General features: G+C 44.5%; 1 protein-coding gene across 3 annotated transcripts; it reads left to right on the forward strand.

The window, feature by feature from the left end:
* The first annotated feature begins 4,118 nt into the window (after window positions 1-4,118).
* On the forward strand, window positions 4,119-24,696 carry Dhx33 (DEAH-box helicase 33). Of its 3 annotated transcripts, none has more exons than XM_038327154.2 (12): window positions 4,119-4,594; window positions 8,596-8,756; window positions 9,878-10,105; window positions 10,256-10,426; window positions 12,295-12,435; window positions 13,092-13,203; window positions 14,715-14,874; window positions 15,031-15,119; window positions 16,076-16,203; window positions 16,564-16,767; window positions 20,125-20,211; window positions 21,399-24,696. In XM_038327154.2, the coding sequence occupies exons 1-12, from the start codon at window positions 4,336-4,338 to the stop codon at window positions 21,705-21,707; spliced, it is 2,049 nt and encodes a 682-aa protein (XP_038183082.1). In that variant the 5' UTR covers window positions 4,119-4,335; the 3' UTR covers window positions 21,708-24,696. The 3 variants fall into 3 exon arrangements, with proteins under 3 accessions (XP_038183082.1, XP_038183083.1, XP_038183081.1); XM_038327153.2 differs by having other exon boundaries at window positions 4,120-4,594; window positions 12,250-12,435; XM_038327155.2 differs by lacking the exon at window positions 20,125-20,211 and having other exon boundaries at window positions 12,250-12,435.
* Window positions 24,697-25,012: the final 316 nt, after the last annotated feature.

Genomic DNA, 25,012 nt, shown 5'->3' on the forward strand with positions numbered 1-25,012 from the left:
TTTGTAATGTGAGTCAACAGAAAAGTGAGATTGGATTATGGGATTCTGTGACCACTTAAGCGTATATGAATATAGTTTGAGACGTCTCCTGGATTGTACCAGAAAAGCACACCTAAAGCATAGGGAGTTTTGTTCTGTTGTTATAGAAACACAATATATGTTCATTTAAAATGAATGGACGTGCCAGTTGCATCTCCCTGAATGGACATGCCAATTGCATCTCCCTAGGAGATACATTTTATATACTTTGGTGTGTTTTTTTCACTGAATTTTTACTTGTTTCTTCCACTTATTTTTCTGTCATTCTTCTATGTCTTCCTGTCTTTTATATTTCTTTTGTACTTGTGTGAGGCAAAACGTCCACATCCTGGATGTTGAAATGGAACCATAGCACTGTCTCTGGGTTCCTCTGGGAATTAGGAAACATTGGAGCTATTGGCGTGTTGTGTAACATGCTTCCTAGAATTGTCATGCCTTCTGCCACTGTTTTACTTTGTGGCTGTGTTTTCCTTTGCCAAGTGACTTCTAGTTGTGTTAGCCAATATCCTGCCCTTCGTTCCTCTTCAGGATGACTAAGCTACTTACTGTTTTGAATTTTCATCAAAGCTCTTGAACCTTGCTTTTATGGTTAAGCGGCTCTGCTCAGAAGTCTGCACTCAATTCTTGGCTCTTATCAAATGCATATCTGTCTTCCTCTGAAGCTTGCTCCCACTTCCACCTAGCAGGGACCTCAATTTAAGTTCTTCAGTCCTTGAAGACCCTAACACTCAAATCTTAGTATGAAGGTCTATTTCATTGTCTTCTTTAAATCCCTATGAAGCTTCAAATCTGTACTAAAATTCTTATACCAAACCATACATTGTCTTGTACTGTTCTTAGCTGCTACATGTTAGTTTTGTTTCCTTCATGAGAATGTAAGCTCCTTAAGGGCAGGGACTATGTCTTAATTTTTGTATCCACCACAGTGCCTAGCACTGTGCTTGGCACATGGGTGCTGAATAAATACTTTGTTCATTTATTAGCAAACAATTATCTTGTATTTTTAATTACGAAAGGATTAATGTGTATATATGCGAACTTGTACCTAGTTGCTGAAATTTAAGATTGCTTTGAAAACAGTATGGAGCAAAGATAAACATGATCAAGACAATGGTTTGGTGGCCATGCAAGCCAAGGTGACCATGAACTGGTATAGTCCCAATCAGAACAGGGGTCAGGTGTATAGACTTCACCACCTCAGATAAGAACAGAATGTGTCTGAAGGATCGTCTTCTAGAAAAAAGGTCAGGATATTCTTTTGAATACAGTGTGTTAGCTTCTTGATATGAAAGCTTACTGTGTTAGCTTCTTGATATGAAAGCCACTGGACCACGGGAGACTTGTTTGGAGGGGCAGCAGATTTCAGACTGTCACTGAGGGACATGTGGACAACATGGTTTATGTAATAAATGTTTAAAGTTTTCAACTCTGATTATTTTATCATCGAGGCTACTGAGTAAGTGGGTTACTAGGAACGAGTTCCTTATAGAAATGTTACATTTTGCCTTCATTAAAAAAAAACTGAGCCAATATTTTAAAAACATAACAAATTTTTGTTTTGCTTTTCTTAAAAAAGAATGGCTTGCATGATAACTGTTGCCTGTGATTAGTGAGTGCTTCTAGAGAAGGGGAGCATGTGTGTGTGGATTGTGGCTGGTGGGATGGCTCCAGAGGTAATGGCACTTAGTAAGTACCAAGCTTGACCTGAGTCCAGTTCCCAGGCCCCACGTGGTAGAAGGACAGAAGCAACTTACATAAGTTCTCTAAACTCTCTCTCTCCACACACGATAAATGTATAAAGGTTTTTCTTTCTTTTTTTTTTCAGAGAGAGGTGTTTTACCTACTGTTTCACACTCGTTTATATGACCTATTTGGATTCTTTTTTGTTTCGAGACAGGGTTTCTCTGTAGCATTGGAGCCTGTCCTGGAACTAGCTCTTGTAGACCAGGCTGGCCTCGAATTCACAGAGATCCGCCTGCCTCTGCCTCCTGAGTGCTGGGATTAAAAGCATGCACCACCTCTGCCCAGCTAAACCTATTTGGATTCTTGTAATTTAGGACTGTAAGACTCCCACATTGCGTTGTTTGGAATGTGCATCAAAGAAAAGACTGGCATTTGCCTTTTATTTACTCAAGGTCCATAACTTGATGTAAATTATTTTTCTTTATAAGGGATTGCTTACCTTCCTAAATCAACACGAGGTGGAAGGATGGGGGGGAAGGGAAGCAAAACGACAACTTATTCTTTTTTTCTAAAATTTATTTTGTTATTTTTATATGACTTATATAATGTAAAATTATATATACGTGTGTGTGTGTGTGTGTGTGTGTGTCGACTGTATGCACATCAGTTTGGTGCCTTTGGGAGCCAGAGTTACAGGTGATAGTTGCCTGACAGGTATATAAGGAAGCAAACATTGGTTCTCTGAAAGCAGTATGCATTCTTAACCTCAAGCTCTGTCTCCAGCCTCAAGTCAGTATATTATTTTTTGTTTGGTTTTTGGCTTTTTGAGACAGTTTCTCTGTAGCTTTGGAGCCTGTCCTGGAACTAGCTCTTGTAGACCAGGCTGGCCTCAAACTCACAGAGATCTGCCTGTCTCCGCCTCCCAAGTGCTGGGATTAAAGGCGTGCGACACAACCGCCCGACTAAGTCAGTATATTCTTAACATGCATCCTAAACACACTCAGCATGGACATTTTTATTAGCCCCTAGTTATATTGTTGGAAGCTCGATAAAAATATCTGGTTTTTGTTTGATTTGGTTTTTAGCTAATCAGATACGTTTATGAAAGCCACATTGTAAATGGTATTTAGATAAGTATACAGTGATGTTTCATGTTCCCATCTAACACAGCTTGTCAACATGATGCATTTCGAGTGGACATGGATCATTTAATGATGGCTGTGGGCATGTGTAGAACTGGATTTGAAGGCTTTACTAATCTTGAAAGCACCCCTGATTTTATAAAGGATGATCATTAACCTGATTCCTACCCAAATTTCCCGGTAAACTTGGGTATAGTAGGGTTTTATGGGGACCCAGAATTCTTATTAAGATTTTGAAGCATCTCAGAGGCCCAAGGCCACAGGCCGCATCAGATACCACAACAGACTGGGAATAGTCCATGTCTGGGGGTTTTAAAAAGTAGGTCTACATACTAAATTTGGTGGATATCCTGCACATGCGTTGGGAGCTATAGTTTATTCACTGGCAGTCACATTCCCTGTAAGAAACAGCAAACCGGTCTGAAGAACAGGCTCAGCACTTAAGAGGACTGGCTGCTCTTCCCGGGGACCTGGGCTCCCAGCACTCAGAAGGAGGCTCACAACTGTCTTTAACTCTTATTCCAGGATCCATCACCCTCTTTCTGGCCTTTGTGAATATTGCATGCAAATAGCTCACAGACATACGCACAGGTTAAACGCCCACACCCTCCCAAAAAGAAAAATGTTAAGCTAACCATTGCTTACTTGCCAGTCTTTCTGTGTTGAATTAGCAAAGCATCTAAGATCTTGTATTTGGAAAAGCAAGGAAGAACTGGTTATATACAATTTTTCTCTGGGAGTACTGAATAATCCCATTGATTGAGGTGTGCACAATAGGACCAGAAAGCTGTGTAAAGAATTTGAGGATCGGATAGAAATTACTGGGAAATGAGTTAAAGACAATTTCTTTTTTTCCTCTTCTATTACTTGAACTTATCATTTTGTGAGGGAAATACATGCTGTCAGAATCATAGATAACTTTTCTGTAACTTAAGATATTCACTAGTAACATTTTCAAGATTCTTTGGATCATCTGAATGACTTTCATCTCAGAAAATTCATTATCTACATTTGTCAATCGGAGATGTCAGTGGGTACCTTAAAATGTGCATTGTTTAGAAGGTTAAATGTTTGCGTTCCTCGTTGATTTTACAGAATTAAGTAACATCCTTAAAACGTGATTATTGTTGGAGATCGGGAAAAAATAGTTTTGTGATAACGAGAGTCCGAAAGGACAACGTCGTTAGCCAATAAAGGCTTTTGGAACCACATAGCTATCGTTCCCTGTTGTTGCTCGGGCAGTTTTTGAGGTCGCACTTCAGGCCTTGCTCTCACAGGATGTAAATGGTACCCAAACCCATAATGCATCTCGGGAATTGGAGTTCCTTTCCTAAAGTCTGGCGGCGGCAGTGAGATCATCGGTGGTCGCCCAGACACGCCTGCACGTGGAGAGAAAGGGGCGGTGCGCTTTTGCGGTCCACGGCGTAGCCGAGCCGACGGCGCCGGGGCCTCCTGCCGCGGTCCTCCAGACATGCCGGAGGAGGCGGCCCTCCCGCCGGCCAAGAGATTCCGGCCGGGCTCCTGCCCTCCCGGGAGGCGAGTGGTGATGCTGTTGGCGCCTGGCGGCGGCGGAGCAGGAGGAGGCCGGAGGCAGACACCGCCGCTGGCCCAGCCCTCGGCCAGTCCCTACCGCGAGGCCCTGGAGTTGCAGCGCCGGAGCCTGCCCATCTTCCGGGCGCGGGGGCAGCTGTTGGCTCAGCTCCGGAACCTGGACAGTGCGGTCCTCATCGGTGAGTGGCCGCTTTGGCGGGAGCTTCCTGGCTTTGCGAGGGCAATTTTTCTTTAGGTGTTTCTCACTCCCTTGGCATCGGGTTCTTCAACAAATTTGAAAGGTTTTCTGTGTCCGGCATGGACGGGGAACTCGGGAAAAAGAGGCGGACGAGTTAGCCTGCTGGCGCTGACTGCCCGGTGCGAGTGACCGGCTTGTGTGGCGGTAGACACACTTCCATTACAGGGTGTGGGTGCATCTCGGAGGCTCTGCGAGCTTTGAAGGGCGGGCCTCCCCCAGGCTTTGAGGAGGCAGCACCTGCGGAGCGGATCCCTGGGGACGCTGGAGAGACTGGCGTTCAGAAACAGTTCAGTTCACTGGCACCAGTTTCTTGTGTACGAGAAGAGCTTGGGAGAGTTGGAGGGCAGGGACTGATTTCAAGGGGCTTTGATACACAATGGTTAAGAAAGAGGAGCTCCTGAAGGAGCGAGGAAAAGATCGGCGAGTGCCCGCTGTCACTGACCTGGAGTTCTGAGGATGGAGTGGAGAGCTCTAAAGCCCGGCTTTCAAAAGCTCCGGGCCCTGAGGAGAGGCGTGGAGCTGGCTTTTTTTTTTTTTTTAAGCCATTTTTTAAAAATTGTTTTGTGTTTTGTTTTTCCGAGACAGGGTTTCTCTGTAACTTTGGACCCTGTCCTGGAACTCGCTCAGTAGACTGTGCTGGCCTTGGATTCACAGAAATCCACCTGCGTCTGCTTCCCCAGTGCTTTCCCCCCCCCAATCAAGGGGAGTAAAATTTAATTATCTGGGGCCAGCGATCGAGGCCAAACTCGCTGTGGGGCCGGTGAAAAGGGGACACACACACGCACAGACTCTCTCAGGATCTCTCTATCTTTATTTTCCCTTACAGTTCACATATCCCTACGGAATATTTCAAACAGTATAAAAAGTACAGCGTAGTTCCATTCTGTTTTTCAAATGAGTGATTATAATGAATACAAGTAAAAAAAAATCATGTGTCTCATTTCCCTTACATGATTAACCAATTTACGTATTACAGGTGAGAAACAAGTCATTCCCAAAGGCCCACATATATTCATGTCTAAGCACCTTGTTATAGATTAATAAAGTGTAAGCAAGCAAGGTACTTTCTTAGCCAGTTCTTTGACTTTTGGCTTCGTTTTGTGGTTACAAAGAAAGGATTGATCATTTCATTATTTATCTCAAAAGTTAAAATCTTAAGAATCACAAATCTAAACTTTTATATATGAAAAACAATCAGTCAGCTCCACTTTAACCCTCAGGGTGCAGACCCATTCATCACAGTTTTTTTTTTATTATTTTTATCCAATCATATCAGGAAACTGAAGGCAGAAATGGGTACCAGGAAATAATCATCACCCTTGATCACCAACCCATCCTAGCAAGAAAGGCACAGCAGCCAGCAGTAGCCAGGCTGCCATTGTTCTTGTTCCCTGACCTCAGCGAGTCCCTCACTCAACCATTAAAAGTGTACCTTTCTAAACTTTAAATTGTTCCCCAAGATTTTCTACATCATAGTCATAACAGAGACATCTTAACCTAACCTTTTAACAATTCTACATGTCTAAATTCTTTCTAAGGGTGGTGGTTGACTAATTAATTTGCTCCAGCAGCAGTGCTTGGAAAAAGTCAATCACTATTATTCTAAGTACCAGTAACACTGCCCAGTGAGGGGCTAGAGACCCCCTGAGAGTTTTCATACAGCCCACAGATGATGAGGGACGTGGTGACCACAAAGGCAATAAACAGTTGTGCTCAACACCAGCACGAGGTCCCCGGGATGTTTAGTCCTTGGCGCTCCACCTCGCCAAGGCTCACTTGATGACGTTTTGCTGACCATCAAGCCGTGTTTCATGATTTCCAGTGCTGCCTGTCGGTCTCCTTGCATGGCCCTCAACAAAGTCCCATAATACTGAGACAAAATGGGAGATGTGCACGTTGGATTTGGATATGTGGTATTGGTTGTCCCTCCTGCTGAGGACTTTTTCAAGAGAACTTTACGAACAGACCTGACACTGGACTGAGAAGTGATTAGGAGGTAAAAGAGTGAAGGCGGTAGAAACCGGTTCCTGCTTTGGCCAAACGAGGGACGCAAGGAACTTATAAATATTTACAGATCTCAGTGAATGGAGCAGAGAGACACTGAAGAGATAATAGAGCTGGAGCAAAGGTCAGGAAGTGTAAGGGAAGGAGGGCCCTGGTGACAAGGGTTATGAGGAGCCCACCTGGCACAGGAGAAAGGCCACCTCAGAGGAGGCAAAGTGCTGCAGAAGCCCTTGTAGCAGGGAGACAAGAGAAATCAAATCACATTTGAGGGCTTTCTGTTGACTCAGATGCAGGAGTCCCTATGAGAACAAAAGTCCCAGAGCTGCAAGTAGGCCTAGGCCCTCGGGGAGATGGAGACAGAAGACAGGCTGCAAAACCAGAAACACGATGCACAGTAGAGCTGGTGCCCAGCTGCATTTTGGTCCTGCATCTGCATGCTTGGCAATTCTGTTTTCACAATCGTCAGTTACCTTAGACTAGGAGTTGGAAAGATGCACAAGAGACATTGATCCAAGTCTGAGGTCATGTGGAGGATTCATTGGGAAATTGCAGGATAATCAAATTCTTAGTCCGAGATTCTTGGCTAAGTCAAGAAAGGTGAACAGTCAGAAGCAGCTGGGAACTGGGAGAAAATGCAAGACATGGGACTGGAGGACTTCATTAAAGGGGATAAGCCATAGCAAAGAAGGATGTACAGGTTTCCTCTGTTAGAGGTACCAGCAGAGGGTAGGAAAAAAACAACCCTCATTGGGGGGTTTACACTTTGCAGGGTACTCAAGCCTACCAAGAGACCTCTGCCCTCTGGTATTAGAAGAGGGCAGAAACATTCAGGTGCTTCTGTACTGTTTGGAATGATCTATGCTAGAAGAGAGATTCACGGGCGCTAAGGATTCCAGAGATGAGGGCTACTGGTACAGCCTTGAATTTGCTGTCTGACTCATCCTGCAATTTGCCAATTAGTATGAAGACAGGTAGGTATTGTACCCATAATAGTGTAGGCAAAAGCAAAGATTTGAAGAAAGCAGCAAGCAGCCAGAGAAGGGTAAGCAGTGTATGAATAGACGTCTCTTCAATCAGTATTTATCAATCTACATGACTGTCATATTTCATTTTATGTTGTAACTATACCAGTTACCTACTGTCTTAGGGTTCCTGTTGCTGTGAAGAAACACCGTGACCATGGCAACTCATTAAAGGAAAACATTTAATGGAAGCTGACTTAGAGTTCAGAGGTTTAGTTCATTATTGTCATGGTGGGACATAGTGGCGTACAGGCAGACATGTACTGGAGTAGAAGCTGAGAGTTCTACTTCTTGATCCATGGGCAGCAGGAGACTGTGCCACACTGGGTGTAGCTTGAACATATATGTGAGACCTCAAAGTCTGCCTTCACGTGGACACAGTTCCTCCAAAAAGCCACACCTCCTAAAAGTGCCACTCCTATGGGCCAAGCATTAGAACTCATGAGTCTATGGAGGCCGTACCTATTCAAACCTGTACACATACTTTTATACATGCTTTCAGTACTATTGCCATCATTGAATAAACATCTTTGTTTTCGTAGACAAATTTCTGCAAGTGGAATTGTGTAAACATTCTAAAAGTTTAGGATGTTTTTATTGTTTGTTTGTTTAACAATCTCTTATTATGTGGCACTGACTGTCCTGGAACTGACAAAGTTTCTGTATAGACAAAGCTGGCTTAGAACTCAGAAAGATTTTTCCTGCTGCCCTGTGTAAAGGTTTCTGAAATGTAATTGGGCCCCCTGGGAAACAGTAGCCGTGGCTGTTCTCCAGCAGTATCCCAGGGTGCCGTTTTTCTGGAGCTTACCAACTCATTATTTTCTTGTGTGTTTTTGTTTTGTTTTTCCTGACTTGAAGCTTTTTATTTGTTGGGTTTGCCTTAGTCTCATTTGAATAAGTTTCTTTTCTCTCCTAGGGGAAACTGGCTCTGGGAAGACAACTCAGATCCCACAGTATCTCTATGAAGGGGGAATTAGCCGCCAGGGCATCATTGCAGTGACCCAACCCCGTCGAGTGGCTGCCATCTCTCTTGCTACTAGAGTCTCAGATGAGAAGAGGACTGAACTCGGGAAGCTGGTACCTCCTTGCTCTACGCACTAACCAGCCTACTGTGCTTCTGCCCTTTATTTTTCTGAACAAGTCCTCAGCACCTCTTCACCTCCCGCTCCCATTGTTATGTTGATTGGGATATCCCACACGTTGTACAGGCTGGCCTGGTACTCTGAATCCTCAGTCGTGCTACCTTAGCCTCCTGTATGCTGCGTGCGATAACAAGGGTGTGCCTCAAAACTCAGTTGAATAGCATGCTTCTTCCTTGCCACTGCTTTTGTGCTAAGCTCAGAGTTTTCCCAATTCCAGAGAGATCCGTGGCTCTTAGTGCCGTTAGCTTTGGTTTCACAGCTATTGGCAAGTTGAGTAAATCAGATGTTTTCTTGTTTAGAGGTGCTGGAAATTGAACATACAAGGCAAGTGCCCTGCCACTGAGCTGGACCCTTCACACCTAGTTTACGAGTTTAAGACTTTAAGACACGTTGTTTTTGTTTGTTTGAGTTGAGTTTTTTGAGACAGGATCTCACTTGTAGCTAGCATGGAACTTAGAATATAGGCATATACACCAGGGTGGCCTTGTATTTACTGCAGTCCTCCTGCTTCTGCCTCCAAAGTGCTAGAATTACAAGTATGCAGTATCATGTCTGTTCAGAAACCTTTTACATCTATTACATGTATGTATGAAATATGTATTTTTATAAAAATATGAATGCTGTACTTAATGCACATCTTTAGAATGAGTCTTGGAACTATGTAGGAGACAGATTTCATATTTGTATTGTATATGTGTTACAAGTAAAAATAGTTTGGACTTTTCATGTCTGTACATAAGTAGCTTAAAGGTTGGGGTATGTGTTTGTTTTTTTTCCTTTTATTAGTGTGTGTCAGTATGGAAATCAGAGGACAATTTGGGAGTCAATTCTCTCATCTGTGGCTCTAGGGATTGGACTCAGATTGCTAAGCCTGTGGGGCAAGTGCTTTGCTCATTCCTTTCTCTAGATTTTCATTCTTTGTGATGCTTCATTGCAGCTAACGGTAATTGTCCAGTGTTTGTCTCTCCACATAGACTGCTGAGAACAGGGCTGGATAGACAGTCGACTGGTGTTCAATAAATGTTTAATTAATAAAGGAGCTATGTTTTCTCTCAGGTTGGCTATACTGTGCGCTTTGAGGATGTCACTTCAGAAGACACCAGGATCAAGTTCCTGACAGATGGCATGCTTCTTCGAGAAGCAATTTCAGACTCCTTGCTTCGAAAGTACAGCTGTGTCATTTTGGACGAGGCCCATGAGCGGACTATCCACACAGATGTGCTCTTTGGAGTGGTGAAGGCAGCGCAGAAGAGGCGAAAGGAGCTAGGGAAGCTGCCTCTCAAAGTATGTGGACTGTGCCTAAGGACAAGGCTGTCCTCCGGGGGTGCTTCAGGCTCATGGGAGAGTTAACCATGGTGGGCATACAGGCCGCAGCCATCTGCTCTGTAGAAACGCTGTCCCATACTTACTTCCTGTCCTCATTCTTTCCTGTAGGTGATTGTGATGTCAGCCACCATGGATGTTGACCTGTTTTCTCAGTATTTCAATGGAGCCCCTGTCCTATACCTTGAAGGCCGGCAGCACCCAATCCAGATTTTCTATACCAAACAGCCTCAGCAGGATTACCTGCACGCAGCGCTCATCTCAGTCTTCCAGATCCACCAGGTAGGAGAGGGGTGAAAGTTCCTGCAAGTTCTGTTTCACTTTACAGTTAATTGTGAGAACAGTTAGCCTCTGAAAGAAGGGCAACTGAATCTGAGAGCGTTGTGAGCGGTATCATGAGGAAAAGCTCATCTGTGAGCGGTGATTTGCCCAGCAGGTGAAGGGGCTTGGCTCTGAGCCTGTGGACCTGAGTTTAATCCCTGGGGTCCATGTGGTCAAAAGAGAGAACCGGCTCTAAAGTTTTCCTGTGACCTCCACACGTGCCACTCACATGCATCAATAAATGTAATAAAGTGATCAACTAAAAAAAGCTTTATTTGGTTTATCTGTTTTGCCTCTCTTTTTTTTTTTTTGGTTTTTCGAAACAGGGTTTCTCTGTAGTTTCTAGAGCCTGTCCTGGAACTAGCTCTTGTAGACCAGGCTGGTCTCGAACTCAAAGAGATCCGCCTGCCTCTGCCTCCCAAGTGCTGGGATTAAAAGCATGCGCCACCACCGCCCGGCTGTTTTGCCTTTTTTTTTTTTTTTTTGATATTTCCTATTTTCTCCAAAAAGAAAAACAAATCAGTTATTGGCAGCTGTTCTCTGAGCTGGAAAGCTCTTATACGTTAGAAGAGTGGGCAGCATACTTGTCTTAAAGCATATATTATGTTGCAACCCAGAATGCCATTCAAGTATGTCTAGTCTTGCCACTGGCTTCCGGGCGGGCTTCCAACCTGCCACCTTCCTGCCTAGGTTTCCTGAATGCTGGAATTGTAAGTATGTTCCACACGTGTCCTGGGGTGTTTTCAAAAGTTTTTGAGAGAGAGGTTCAGTGAGTAAAGTGCTTGCCAAATAAGTGTGGCCAAAATTCAGATAGTAATTTTTTAATGTAATTTTATTTTTAAAAGTTTATTGTGGGGAAGGGTGCATGTTTATACTTGATATGTGTGGGAAGGGGCAGAGCCCACATGCAGAGGTCAGAAGATGACCTTGTGCAGTTGGTTCTCTGTTCTCACCTTTACATGGGCAGGCTCGATGGGGGCGCAGTTGCTGAAGTCACGGTTTCATGAGGGCGTCAGAGAAGAACCTAACGAGTCTTACTTTCCTCCATCACACGGGTCCCGGGAATCGAACTCAGGCTGGCAGCCTTGGCAGCAGGTGCCTTGTAGCACGAATAATAGAAACCCAGAGACAGCTACTGGGTTCAAGCTAAAGATCAGAAAAGCAAAACAGTCAAGACACTAGGGAAGTCTCACCTCTGCCAAAGCTGGGTGGCTGCAGGCTGAGTCTGAGCCTCTGTCTCCTTCTGTCTTATGTTCCCCTTTAGTGCTGGGATTAAAGGTGTGAGTCACTACCACCTGGATTTGTTTCTGCATCGATCTTGCATAGTCCAGGGTGTCCTTGAACTCACAGAGATCCATCTGCCTCTGTCTCCCAAATTCTGGGATTAAAGGTTCGTGACACTTTTGCCTGACCTCTAGTGGCTTAGTTTTACCCTCTGATCTTCAGGCAAGCTTAATATATTAAAATATAAATAAAATATCTCTATAGTGCCTTTTGCCAGTGAGCCATCTAACTTAAAGAAGTTTGTACAGATTTTCCCAGGCTTTCATTGTTTGTCTTACAAATACAGTATGTTAGTTTCCCTGCAAAACTTCCTTACCTGGTTTCAGAACATAGTTGGTTGACTCTCGTGGTAACAACTCTGTTCATTGCTAAGGCTCTTCTCCCAGGGAGGTGCCACTGCCAGACTTGTTTATCTTAATAATTAAAAAGTGAAACAGAAAATAAAAACACTCGTGGAAACATCACAATCATCAGTGTGTTCCCCCCCCCCCTCTCTCTAGGAAGCCCCCTCTTCTCAAGACATCTTGGTGTTTCTTACTGGTCAGGAGGAAATCGAAGCAATGAGCAAGACCTGCCGAGACATTGCAAAGCACCTCCCTGACGGCTGCCCTGCCATGCTCGTCCTTCCCCTGTACGCCTCCCTGCCCTACTCACAGCAGCTTCGAGTCTTTCAAGGGGCCCCAAAGGTGAGTGCGGTGCCACCTTTCTGCCAGCCATGTTACTGGGCACCAAGTCAGATCTACAACGGGGCCTGTGTGCCTGTCACCATGATCCAGGAAAGCTTGAAGGAGGAACATTTAGGTACCAGGTCAGCTACTGGAGAGGAACAGGTGTAGAGTCCACAGCTGCAGGGAGAGATGAGGCAGGGCACAAAGTTGCAGAGACTAAAAGGTTTGGCTCTTCTAAGAGCTGGTATAAGCCACAGTACCCATGTACCATTTGTTTATGTGCCAGACAGTGCTGATACATAGATCATCTCTCATTCTCGTGGAATCCCATGAGGGAGCCTAAGGCCCCCAAGAAGGGAGGTGGGAATTGCTTAAAGCACACATAGTAAGATCATGGCAGGGCCAGTACTCCAACTCCTGTCTATCTACCCACCTCGAATCTTGTTCACTGCATCTCATTGCCTCAAATTAATCTTCGGGACCTCAGCGAAAGGACCAGTGTGCTCCTTTCCCTTTGTTCCTCGCCAAGTATAATGACTGAGATTGCTATGACCACTACTAATGAAGTCACCTTTTCTTGATCTTAAGCAAATTGTGGAAATGCATGGTTAGAGTTTTCACCTTCTGATTCATGTGTGTGTCATATGGCTTTTTGGTTTTCTTCCTCCTTTTAGGGCTATCGCAAAGTGATCATTTCAACCAACATCGCTGAAACCTCCATAACCATTACAGGAATAAAATATGTAGTTGACACGGGCATGGTTAAAGCAAAGAAGTATAACCCTGGTGAGAAACTGTAGCTCATGAATGTCTCCTGTGTATAGCGAGCACTGTTAAAAACCGAAACCCCACCTCCTAAGTAAACATTTCATGTTTGTGAGGAGCTGAGATTTGAGTGACAGGGACAGTTCCAAGTCATGTCTGTAAAAGAGATCTGAGGCAGGAAGTCTAGAGAGGGAAGAACTCGGTTGCAGAGAACCTAGACAGGACAGATGACGGCCTGGCCTGAGGTCTGAAAACCCACAGAAAGCTGAGTGAGAATGAGGGCAAGAAAGCCGGGAACAGCCTGGTACCGGTGGCAGGCTCTCCAGATGGCTACCAGCATGTGGCTGTATGGGTTTTCATGGTGCCCAGCTTGGAGCCAGCTGCCCTGGCTGGACAGGGTTCCCAGTAAGCACAGAGGGAGCATTTGCTGTCTTTTCTTACGAGTGTCACGCTGCCTTGAAGTCAGTTCTATGCATTTCTGATTCATACTCTGCTTTATTCTACAGAGGATTTGGTGCCACTACAATTAATATTGCTCCCCAATATTTTTTAAAATATTTATTTATTTATTATGTATACAATATTCTGTCTGTGTGTCTGCCTTCAGGCCAGAAGAGGGCACCAGACCCCATTACAGATGGTTGTGAGCCACCATGTGGTTGCTGGGAATTGAACTCAGGACCTTTGGAAGAGCAGGCAATGCTCTTAACCTCTGAACCATCTCTCCAGCCCAGCTCCCCAATATTTAATTGACATGTTCTACTAAGCACTGGAGGGGTCGACTCCTGGTGACAAAGTGTCGGTCTCTAGTGCCTGACACAAAATATTCCTGTACTTGAGAGAATTGATGTCTTTTTCTTACGGGGGAAACAATATCATGTGATTTGTTTTCTTATAGAACTGGGAGGGAAAACAAAGGACCCTGTCATCTTTGGTTGATATATGACCAACCTTCTGAGTTAGGTAGAAACTTAGCACCAAAATCCCCAAGAAACCCTCAGTGCCAGGCCACTGGGATAGTTGGCCCTCCCATGATGTAAGCCCAAACTTCTGAAACCATTCTGCCACTTTGCTTTGCAGAGGGTGTTGTGGTTTTTTTTTGTAACATTTCACACATGACTCATTGCTAGACTTGTTTCACTGTGAGTTTTAAAGTGGCCAAGCAAGCCGGGCAGTGGTGGCGCACGCCTTTAATCCCAGCACTCGGGAGGCAGAGGCAGGCGGATCTCTGTGAGTTCGAGACCAGCCTGGTCTACAAGAGCTAGTTCCAGGACAGGCTCCAAAGCCACAGAGAAACCCTGTCTCGAAAAACCAAAAAAAAAATAATAATAATAATAATAATAAATAAATAAATAAATAAATAAAATAAAATAAAATAAAGTGGCCAAGCAGCCTGGGTCTGTGCTTTCTTGTCAAGCCTTGAGTTTTTCCAGACCCCTATGTTGTAGAAACACTCAGTGGTACTTAACATCTAGAAACAGTTTGCTTACGTGATAAAAAAGCAAAACATTCATGGCCCTCTCTCCCTGCAGACAGTGGTCTTGAGGTACTAGCTGTACAACGAGTGTCAAAGACCCAGGCCTGGCAGCGTACAGGGAGGGCTGGCCGAGAGGACAGTGGCATCTGCTACCGGCTCTACACGGAGGATGAGTTCGAGAAGTTTGAGAAGATGACAGTACCAGAGATTCAGAGGTAGGTCCAGGTTGTGTCTGTACTGTGCCGTACATCCCAGCCTCCTCCCCATCTGTTCCTGTCCACAGACTGTAGCCTTTGCTAACGCTCTCTAGGGAGCAGTTTTGTCCCAGTGGGGTCAGGGGCAGTTGACTAACCCTCACTTCTCCCTCACAGGTGTAACCTTTCAAGTGTGATACTGCAGCTGCTAGCCATGAGAGTCCCAAATGTCCTCACCTTTGACTTCATGTCCAAACCATCTCCAGGTAAGCTGGAAGGTAGACAGACAGAAAATAGCACATGAGCTCTTCCCCCCCAGGAAAAGTATTTTGAGGAAGAAAAAAAGTATTTTGATCATGTTGTTTTGCTGATATGATTTCATTTTCTATGTTATAGAACATTTCATATGTTCTATGTTATAGCACCATTGTGCAGGGACCAGAGGTTATCAGGCATCCATGGGATGCCCATAAAGCCCAATGAAAGGATAAAGAGAGCATGCACCTTTGTGTTAAACTAGGATTTGACTAGTCCCTCCCTTCATTAGTAATCTCTCCTGGAGGAAAAACCTTTAAGAACTACCAATAAATGGCGGCAGTTTTGGCATCTGGACCCTTATCACCATGCCATTTTTCTTTTGTTTAAGGAAATGCAGTTGTTGAGAGAGAATAAACTATCAATAGGTGTCCCAGATCCCCCCATCCTCAGTTCAGTTCTTCTCTCAAGAGATGTCTGGCTGTCTTCTGAACAAAAATCTGTCCCTGTGGGTGGGAATTTGTAAATCTTGGAAGGAAGGAAGGAAGGAAGGAAGGAAGGAAGGAAGGAAGGAAGGAAGGAAGGAAGGAAGGAGAAAAGAACAGAACACATAGGGCACACTGATCTACTCATAATATATTTTTTTTTTCATTTTGAAATTTCTAAAAAGAAGCAGTAAATATAAACTATAAAGTGTAGTACAGCCAGCATCTGTGTGATGCTACCCAACCATGGAAGCCAAGCCTCTGACCTTTGTCTCTTTCCCATTCCTCTGGGTATCTGCTCTACCATGATTGCTTTATATGTCTCTTGCTTGTAGTACCATTAAAGCTTAGGAAGGTGTGAGCTCAGTGGCGGGTGGTCTTGGTAGTGTTTGTAGAGTTATAAGCATCCAGAAGCACTCAACTAGCTGCATCTTCTTCCTGTTTTGGACTTCTGGCTCCTTTTTATGTCTCCATTTCTGTAGATCACATTCAGGCGGCCATTGCCCAACTGGACCTGTTAGGTGCTCTTGAACATAAGGATGACCAGCTTACCCTGACTCCAATTGGAAGAAAGATGGCAGCATTTCCTTTAGAGCCCAAATTTGCCAAAGTAAATGATCCCTCCTCCTCTTTTCCCTTCCTCTACATTGCAGGTTAGGAAATGCCTAAGCCCAGTGCTTCTGAACTAACTGCATTTGTTCTCTTAAATATAACATATCACCCCACTTTGTGTACAGTGCTAATGTATGTTGTGTGGGGGATTCAGATATCAGTCATAGCCCTACCCACAAAGGTGTGGGATCCTGTGGGAATGACATCTTTCTGTTTTACAAAGAAGTGAATGGCATTGACCCTGCATTGTGGTCTTAAAGCCACCACACTCCTTGGAGGGAAACTGCGCGAGAGAGTACAAAAACACTAATTAGAAGCCAGGAAACCTGACCCGTATGTTTTCAATTTAACTTTCCAGACTATCCTCCTGTCCTCCAAATTCCACTGTACGGAAGAAATTCTGACCATAGTCTCCCTGCTGTCTGTGGACAGTGTCCTTTATAACCCTCCTGCCCGGAGAGATGAAGTGCAAAGTGTCCGGAAGAAATTCATATCCAGTGAGGGGGATCACATCACCCTGCTCAACATTTATCGGACCTTCAAAAACATAGGTGGGAATAAGGTGAGCCACATCCATTCTTTTAGGCCCGTTTTTAAGTATCCTTTTTTTTTTTTTTTTTGGACAAAATTATCAAAAAGAGTCACACACACAAACAGAGCCAACTGTCATCTCAGAAATGTGTACGTGCTGGTAATCACTAGAACGAAACATTAGTTCAAGTATTCATTCTGCTTGTGTTTAACACAAATTGTGGACAAGTTAAGTAATAAACCCTATCTCAGCCACTCAATTATCTTTTTCATCTTTTTTTTTGTTTTGTTTTTGTTTTTGTTTTGAGAGATGGTCTCTACATAGCCCTGGCTATCCTGGAACTCAAATTTAGACCAGACTGGCCTTGAGCACACAGAGACCCACTTGCATTTGCCTCCCGAGTGCTGGGACTAAAGGTGTGTGCCACTATGCCTAACTTTAGCCCTTTTGAGATAGGCCATTTTATAAAGAAAAGAGATGTATTTTGGCTCATTCTGGCCTTGTCTGATGCTTCAAGGTAAAACAGTACCACTCAGCAAGAAGACTTCAGTGTATGTGTGTCTGGTCTCTTCCCCTTCACCTAATTAGGAACCAGTGGGGATCCAATTATGGAGCTCTTGTTATGGTTTTGGTCCCTGTTCCTTTAAGAGACAAGCCTCGCCCATTCCCTCCCCCTTCCGCTGAGGCAGGCTGATCTTCAGCTTCCTGCCTGAGCTCACTCTCTTTTCCATCTTCCTCTCGGAGAGGGAGCTTCGCTTCTCCCTCTCTCCCCACTTCTCTCTTCCCCTTCTCTGTTTCTCTCTCTCTCTCTCTCTCTCTCTCTCTCTCTCTCTCTCTCTCTCTCTCTCTCTCTCTCTCTCTCTCTCTCTCCCCCTCTCCCTCCCCCTCCCTCCCTCTCCCTCTCCCTCTCCCCCCCCCCCCCTCCCCCCCTTCCTCTCTCTCCCTCCTTTAATAAAGCTTTATGTCCATTTTCTGTGTCTGTGCCGTTAACCCGCCGCTGCACCACCTGTTCACTTGCCGCCCTGGTCACACGTGTTCTGCGAGTCTACACGCAGCTGCCCAGCTACTAAGTTTTTAAGAACAAAAGCTCTACCTTCTTATTTAACCCAAGTCATTTTCTAGGTGTCCTACTGCTATTATAAACACCATAATTTTTAAGTTGGGTTGTTTGTGTGCTGTGTGTGTATGTTTACCTTCTTGTGTTTCTAAGCACTACCTACTTGGCTGTTCTTGTGGAGGCTAGAGCCATCAGATTCCCAGGGATGGTTGTAAGACACCATGTGAGTGCTGGAAATTGGACTTGGTCTTCTGAAAGAACAGGTTGTGTTAATCATTGACCTGTGTCTCCAGCCCCTAAGTTTTTAAAATTTGTTTTGCTTTTTCAAAAGATTCTCACTAAATAACTCCAAAAGCTGGAATTTTCTATGTAGGCTGACCTCAAACTCATTGAGATCTGCCTCTTCCTGCCAAGTGCTAGGATTAAGAGCATGTGCTACTATTATGCCCAACTATTTTTTTAAGGGGGTTTGGTTTGGTTTGGTTTTGGTCTTTTCAAGACAGGGTTTCTCAGTATAGCCCTGGCTGTCCTGGCCTCAAACTCATAGAGATCCGCCTGCCTCTGCCTCCTGAGTGCTGGGATTAAAGGTGTGCGCCACCACCACCTTGCTTGTTTTGTTTTTTGGGATAAGATCTTACTGCACAGCTCTGGCTGTCCTGAACTCACTGTGTGGATTAGGCTGGCCTTAAACTCAGAGGTCTGCCTGAAGTGCTACCACACCCAGCTTATTTTAAATTTAAATTGCAGTTTGTTTGTTTGTTTGTTTGAGGCGAGGGAGCTTCTTGTGGAAGTCAGAAGACAACTTTTGGTTCTGTCCTACCACGTGCATCCAAGGGCTTGAACTTGGGTCCTTAGGCTTGGTGGCGAACACTTTTCTACAGAACCGTCTTACTGGCCCACAGATGCTATAACCGGACTAAGTTTTCAGTTAATGTCTCACAGTAGGGATTCAGTGAAACTGAAGAGTCTTCAAACCGTACAAGATGATGTTCTTGCCTACCTATTCAACTGTTATACTAGTTTTTTGATATCATACTTCAGTTCCTTGTACTAAGATGGAAAATGTCAGTATATTCTCTTGTGTGTTAATAAATTGTAATTGTGCTTTAGTGAATTTTTTTTTAAAAATGCTGCCTTGCAATTTTAGCATTTGTTCACCTTGCTATATTTAGTTAATTTCTATTTACACTTTGTGTGTGTTCAAGCATGCATGGGTGTGTGCACACACATACACAGATGTGCCACGTGGCACCAGAGGACAACTGGGAAGAACTGATTCTGTCCTTCTATAGTATGGGTCCAAAGGGTTTAATTCAGGTATTCAGATTTGACAGCAGGCATCTTTCCCAGCTGAGCTCTCTCGCTGGCCCTCAGTTTATATTTAAACAAGGTGCTGAGTTCTTCCTTACTGAAGACTGACCTGCCCTTGGTGTGTGTCCCACCAAGAGGCTGTGGTCCATTTGTTTGTCTTTAAAGCAGGGTCTTGCTTATATGTGTAACCCAGCTTGACGTTAGACTTGTGATCGTCAGCCTTCCAAGTGTTGGACCGTAGGTATGTGCCACCACACCCAGCACTAAGGATAAGCTTTTTAACAGGGCCTGGTAGACTGTGCCAGGCTATACGATAAGACTGTCTCAAAACAAACAGAAAAGGGGACACTTCCTTCACATCCATCCACATTCTGTCCTTTCGGCTGCATCTCTCTCCATCACTGCAGTGGTGTCCTGCTCAGGACCCCCTGTGCTCACGAGGGAGAGTCTGTGGGGCCAACAAGTGAGCAAGTAGACTCTAGGGTTGGGCTCTACAGCTCAGTTTCTCTGGCAGGCAGGCACTTCCAGGCTGGCAGTCTTTCCTGGAGTGTGGGAGAATGCCCGTCTCCAGATGTCGGTTGGAATCCCTTGTACCATCTGTTTTTTCATTGTTCTAAACCTTATTGCCTCCATCCCTCAGGAGACAAGCATCCTTAGAGATATGTATTAGGCATTTCTATGTCTTTTGTCTATTTTTCACCATGTTCTTGGTCTTTTCTCACTGGTTTTTAATATTCTAGAGGTGCTCTTCCTTTCTGGGTATGGCGGTGCATTCATTACCAGCATTGCCAGTAGCTTTTTTCATGATGACTCTAGGAAGGAAATCTTAAAAGTTTTATTTCAGGTTCAACAATTCATATTTTTCATGGTTCATACTTTTCAGTATAAAGGTATTTTCCTATATCCTTTTGACACCTGAACAACCCTCTGAATTCAGTGGTGCAGTCTGGATTTTGTTACATGCATATTTCCTCTGCATAGAAATATGAGGATTGAGATCTCTCCTTTGTTCTCTTCAGGACTGGTGCAAAGAGAATTTTGTCAACAGCAAGAATATGCTACTAGTAGCTGAAGTCAGAGCACAGCTGAGGGAAATCTGTTTAAAGGTAGTACTTCCTTTTCAATGAGAAGTTCTTGTTTTATTATGGGGGTCTTGGATTGCTTGCTGCTAGTGGTATGAGAGGAATTCTCATTGTGGAAAAATTTAAAATGTACAAGAAAGTAAAAGCTACCCATAGTTCCACTCTTTCTTTTTCTCACTATTGTGGTTTGTTCTTAGAAATTCATGGTGATTTGGGTTTGCTTGTTTTTTCTTCCCCTTCTCACCCCCACCTCATTCTAATGCAGGCTGGAACCCTGAATCTCATACATAATTTTTTTTTTTTTTAAATATTTATTTATTTATTATGTATACAATATTCTGTCTGTGTTTATGTCTGCAGGCCAGAAGAGGGCACCAGACCCCATTACAGATGGTTGTGAGCCACCATGTGGTTGCTGGGAACTGAACTCAGGACCTTTGGAAGAGCAGGCAATGCTCTTAACCTCTGAGCCATCTCTCCAGCCCCTCATACATAATTTTTATAAACTTTTTAACTATTTTCCGATTTTAAAAAGTACTACTAAAAATTAAGAAGGAAAATTGGTTCCAGACTTCTGAAGCCTTGGAGTTGTTTGCTTAGTGAGCTTGCCTGCAGGATGGAGTATTTTAGTGTTTTACCTCTCTTTAGAACAGTCTCTCTCTCTCTCCTCTCTCTCCCTCTCCCTCCCTCTCTCTCTCTCTCCTCTCTCTCTCTTTCCTTCTCTCTCTCTCTCTCTCTCCCCCCCTCCCCTCCCCCCCCCCTCTCCTTTCTCTCTTCTCTCTCTCTCTCTCTCCTCGGTTCCCATCCTGTATCTTAAAAATGCCTCTCTTCAAGCCGGGCGGTGGTAGCGCACGCCTTTAATCCCAGCACTCGGAAGGCAGAGGCACGCGGATCTCTGAGTTCGAGGCCAGCCTGGTCTACAAGAGCTAGTTCCAGGACAGGCTCTAGAAACTACAGGGAAACCCTGCCTCGAACCCCCCCCCCCCAAAAAAAAAATATGCTTCTCTTCAAACTGGATGGTTTCCATCTATTTTCCCTCACCTGTGTCCTCATCCTTCACCTGAGCTGCTCCTATGGCAATTGGAATGCTACCTTTGGATGTCAATCAAGAGTTCACTTTGTGTGTCCGCTCTCTAGGTCTTGCTGCTCCCTTGCGCTGTACAGTGCTGGAGAGGATTAATGTTTGGGGTCTTTTCTGTTTCCTAAAACAGATGTCAATGCCAGTGATGTCATCTCGAGGGGACATGGAGAGTGTCCGCCGCTGCCTGGCTCACAGCCTCTTTATGAGTACTGCCGAACTCCAGCCAGATGGCACCTATGCCACCACAGACACACACCAGCCAGTGGCCATCCACCCATCGTCTGTCCTGTTCCACTGCAAACCTGCCTGTGTGGTATACACTGCGCTACTTTACACCAACAAATGCTACATGCGTGACCTCTGTGTTGTGGATGCTGAGTGGCTCTACGAGGCCGCCCCTGACTACTTCCGGAGGAAGCTGAGAACTGCCAGAAACTGATCCACCCCAGGATGCTGCCAACATGGCTGGGCCTGTAACTTAGATCACAGCTATCTTCCAAGTAGACTCAGAAGCTGGAGGAACCATACACTTCAATGCAGCCAGACTCGCTGAGGTCAAGAGCTTGGACGTGCTGATGAAACTCCTTAGATTCAGCCTTGTAGACGTGCTCATGCCTAGACCGTGAGATACAAGACTTGTGTTTTGGGTTTGACTGGGCAATTTCTAGTGACTGAGTTAACTTCTGAGCCTCAGTTTCTTCATATGCCAGGAAGGATAAGACTTAGAAGTTCAGAGTAATGAAGTTTAGAGAAAATGAACAGAAAGCTACCCAGAGGTTTGCCTGGCACAAGATAAGACAATCAGTGAATTATAAGCCATTGTGCTTTGTGATATAATTAGGAACAACACAGCCCCTTGAGCTCTTGTGACTGGGGAAGAAGGGGAATGTTTCTTGGAGGAGCCATAGGAAGCTACAGATCCAGTTGGTTGACCTCAGTGTTTTTCCCCCTTGCTCCCTTCTCCTTTTGGAACACAGGACCTCAAGCATGCTATGCAAACGCTCTGCCACTGAGCCAATCCCCAGACTCCACTACTATTTAAAGACCTGTATGTCTTTGAAATAGAAAACAGAAGAAACTGACTCCCTCAGATATTGCCAGAATAAGGTATATTCTGACCTGTTGGCCCTCATGGCTCAGGGTGAAGCTCCTTCTCTTGTCCGCCTCCAAGCAGAAACCAGCAAAGGAGTCCCTTGGTTGGTCCTCAGTGCCTCTGGTTGTGTCCCCAGCAGTGCTTTCAGGAGACATGCAGGTTTCCTGAAATTGGGAAGCCAGCTTTTCAGTGCAGCGGCCTTCTGTGAAGCTCAGTGGTCATTTTTCTCCTAGGCGGGCACCTATGAATGTGTGTCCATGAGGAGGCTTCGTGCCCATTTCAGCAGTCTGTTCAGGTGAACCCTCGTCAGAGCTGCTGGGTAGCAGGGATAGGACAGGTGCTTGGCGGCTCAGCCGGGTATCAGTTTGTCCTTTTCACCACTCCCCGTCTTTGTGGTTTTGGTCTTACTGGTTTTTTCCTCTTTGTTGCAGGGACCTAGGGAGAGTTAGCTTTGCCACTTTCTAACCAGGTGGCACTCTCTGACCTTCATTGTCTATATTTGTCAGAGGGAAGTAGAGAAGCCTTGCCATCCCTTTCCTGTCTAGAAAAGATTCATCTTTGATTGTTAGGAGCAAACAGTCCCTGGTGTGTAACTGTAACCCAGCTGAGAGGAGGACGGGGGTTCTAGGCCAGCCTGGGCTGGACCTTGTATCCAAGTGGAGGGCAAGAGAGAGGAGAGAAAAAGCACACTTTCCCAGAAAATGTTTGAACCTAGCAAAAGCCAAATACAGCCCTTTAATTAGTTGGTGCAGACACAGCTCCACTAGGATTTTGTCATTTACAATATGAATTGTGTTGTTTTTGAGCAGGGGGCCAAACTGCCTACACAGTACTTCAAAGACAGGCAGTTTCTTCTCTCTGGGTCCAACATGTTCTTTCTAGAGAGCATAGCCTGAGTGAGCACTTCCATTCCCAGGGTCTCACTGGTCCACAGCTGTGTATGTTGAGTCTGGTCTGGGCTTTATCATAACCCTAACCATGAGCAGTCAAGCTTTTAGCCAGTATTTAGGGTTGTCTGGGTACTCGTGACTTCTTTGATAAAATGGTTACCAACTTTCTGGAAAGCTGTTAAGAAAAATTTTTCCTTTTAAAGTGTATTTTTCCTATTTACACAAAGGGGCAAGGGTGTTTATTTAGCCTTGCTTGGTAAGAGAAACTTTTGTATTTTTAGTGGAGCATTCATTATGCTGGTTAAAGAAAAATAAGGGGGAGGCAATATATTCCCCAGTAAACTAAGAGGGTGTTTTCTGGGTCAATAAAAACTTAGCTTGTGTTGATTGACTCCAGAGCAGGTACTGGGAACTTAACCTGGAGTGACTGGCTCCTTCCCGGAAAGGAGTGAAGAACAGTTGAAGTAGATTTAATGTTTCTGTACAGAAATATGTTCATCACTTTAACATTGTGGTAGAATTTTAATAGAGTATTTAGTTTTTTTATTGGGCTTTTTTAAAAATAGCTTTTTAATAAAGCTGCTCAGGGATTAAATCAGATGGAAATTCCATTCTGACTCCATATTACTACAAAGAAGTTAATGATTGCTTGAGCTGCAGGGACGGGTACCCTTTAAGCTTTCTTAAGGAAGTAAAATGTTGCCTGGCAGTGGTGGCACCATACCACCTTTAATCCCAGCACTCGGGAGGCAGAGACAGGTGAATCTCTGAGCTCCAGACCGGACTTGTCTACAGGAGCAAGTTCCAGAGCTACACAGAGAAACCCTGTCTAGAAAAACCAAACCAACAAAAAGTCAGCTGTTTCGTGGTTTTACTGTGATGCGACCTGAGCTGCTTTTCTGTTGGTAAACTCTCCAGCCTGAAGAATCCAGCTGCGCAGAGGAGCCTCAAACAGATGAACCTCACACGGCCATGCTGCAACACCCAGGGCGACGTTTCATTTCCAGGTCCCCAGTGGAAACCTTTGCACCTCTGCCAGTTGTTATAAGATTTCAAAACAGCAAAACATTTACTGCAACACAAACCCTTGTGCTCCAACTACCAGGGTCTGTTTGGACTATGGCCATGCATCCAGAATGCCATTCTTGAGCACATAAGCTAGACTGGACTGTACTGTGGGGGAAATTTTATATTGATTGCTGTTGTGTAGAAAAAAATTAAAGAGCAAAGATACCAAGTTGATTTGGACTTTGCTGTATTCTATCTGATCTCAAACAACATAAAAACAGTTCTTGTGTGCAGTGCTTAAATTTGCTTTTGACTATCAAATCTATAAATATATGAATCTTATTTATATATGTGGCCTTTTGGGGGGCCTTCTTTTCCTTGTTTATAGATTGATGTTTGGAATATTAAACATTAGTCTTATTGGCATTCATTTGGAATGACTTGTTATCTATATTTAGTTTTGATTTTATTTTTTATTTTTTTTGGTTTTTCAAGATAGGGTTTCTTTGTACAGCCTTGGCTAACCTGGAACTAGCTCTTGTAGACCAGGATGACCTTGAACTCACAGAGATCCGCCTGCCTCTGCCTCCCAAGTGCTGGGATTAAAGGCGTGCACCACCACTGCCTTTTAAGGTTTATTTATTATGTATACAGTATTCTCAGTATTCTGTCTGCATGTGTGCCTGCAGGCCAGAAGAGGGCACCAGATCTCACTCATTACAGATGGTTGTGAGCCACCATGCAGTTGCTGGG

This window comes from Arvicola amphibius, chromosome 4, assembly GCF_903992535.2.
Source record: "Arvicola amphibius chromosome 4, mArvAmp1.2, whole genome shotgun sequence".
Lineage (NCBI taxonomy): Eukaryota > Metazoa > Chordata > Mammalia > Rodentia > Cricetidae > Arvicola > Arvicola amphibius.

Excerpts from the sequence above, each read along its gene's own strand:
- Dhx33 (XM_038327153.2), top strand. The coding sequence starts at position 4,336 with ATGCCGGAGGAGGCGGCCCTCCCGCCGGCCAAGAGATTCCGGCCGGGC. Across the intron at positions 14,875-15,030 it reads ACAGTACCAGAGATTCAGAG|GTGTAACCTTTCAAGTGTGA; the intron begins GTAGGTCCAGGT and ends TCTCCCTCACAG. Across the intron at positions 16,768-20,124 it reads AAAACATAGGTGGGAATAAG|GACTGGTGCAAAGAGAATTT; the intron begins GTGAGCCACATC and ends TGTTCTCTTCAG.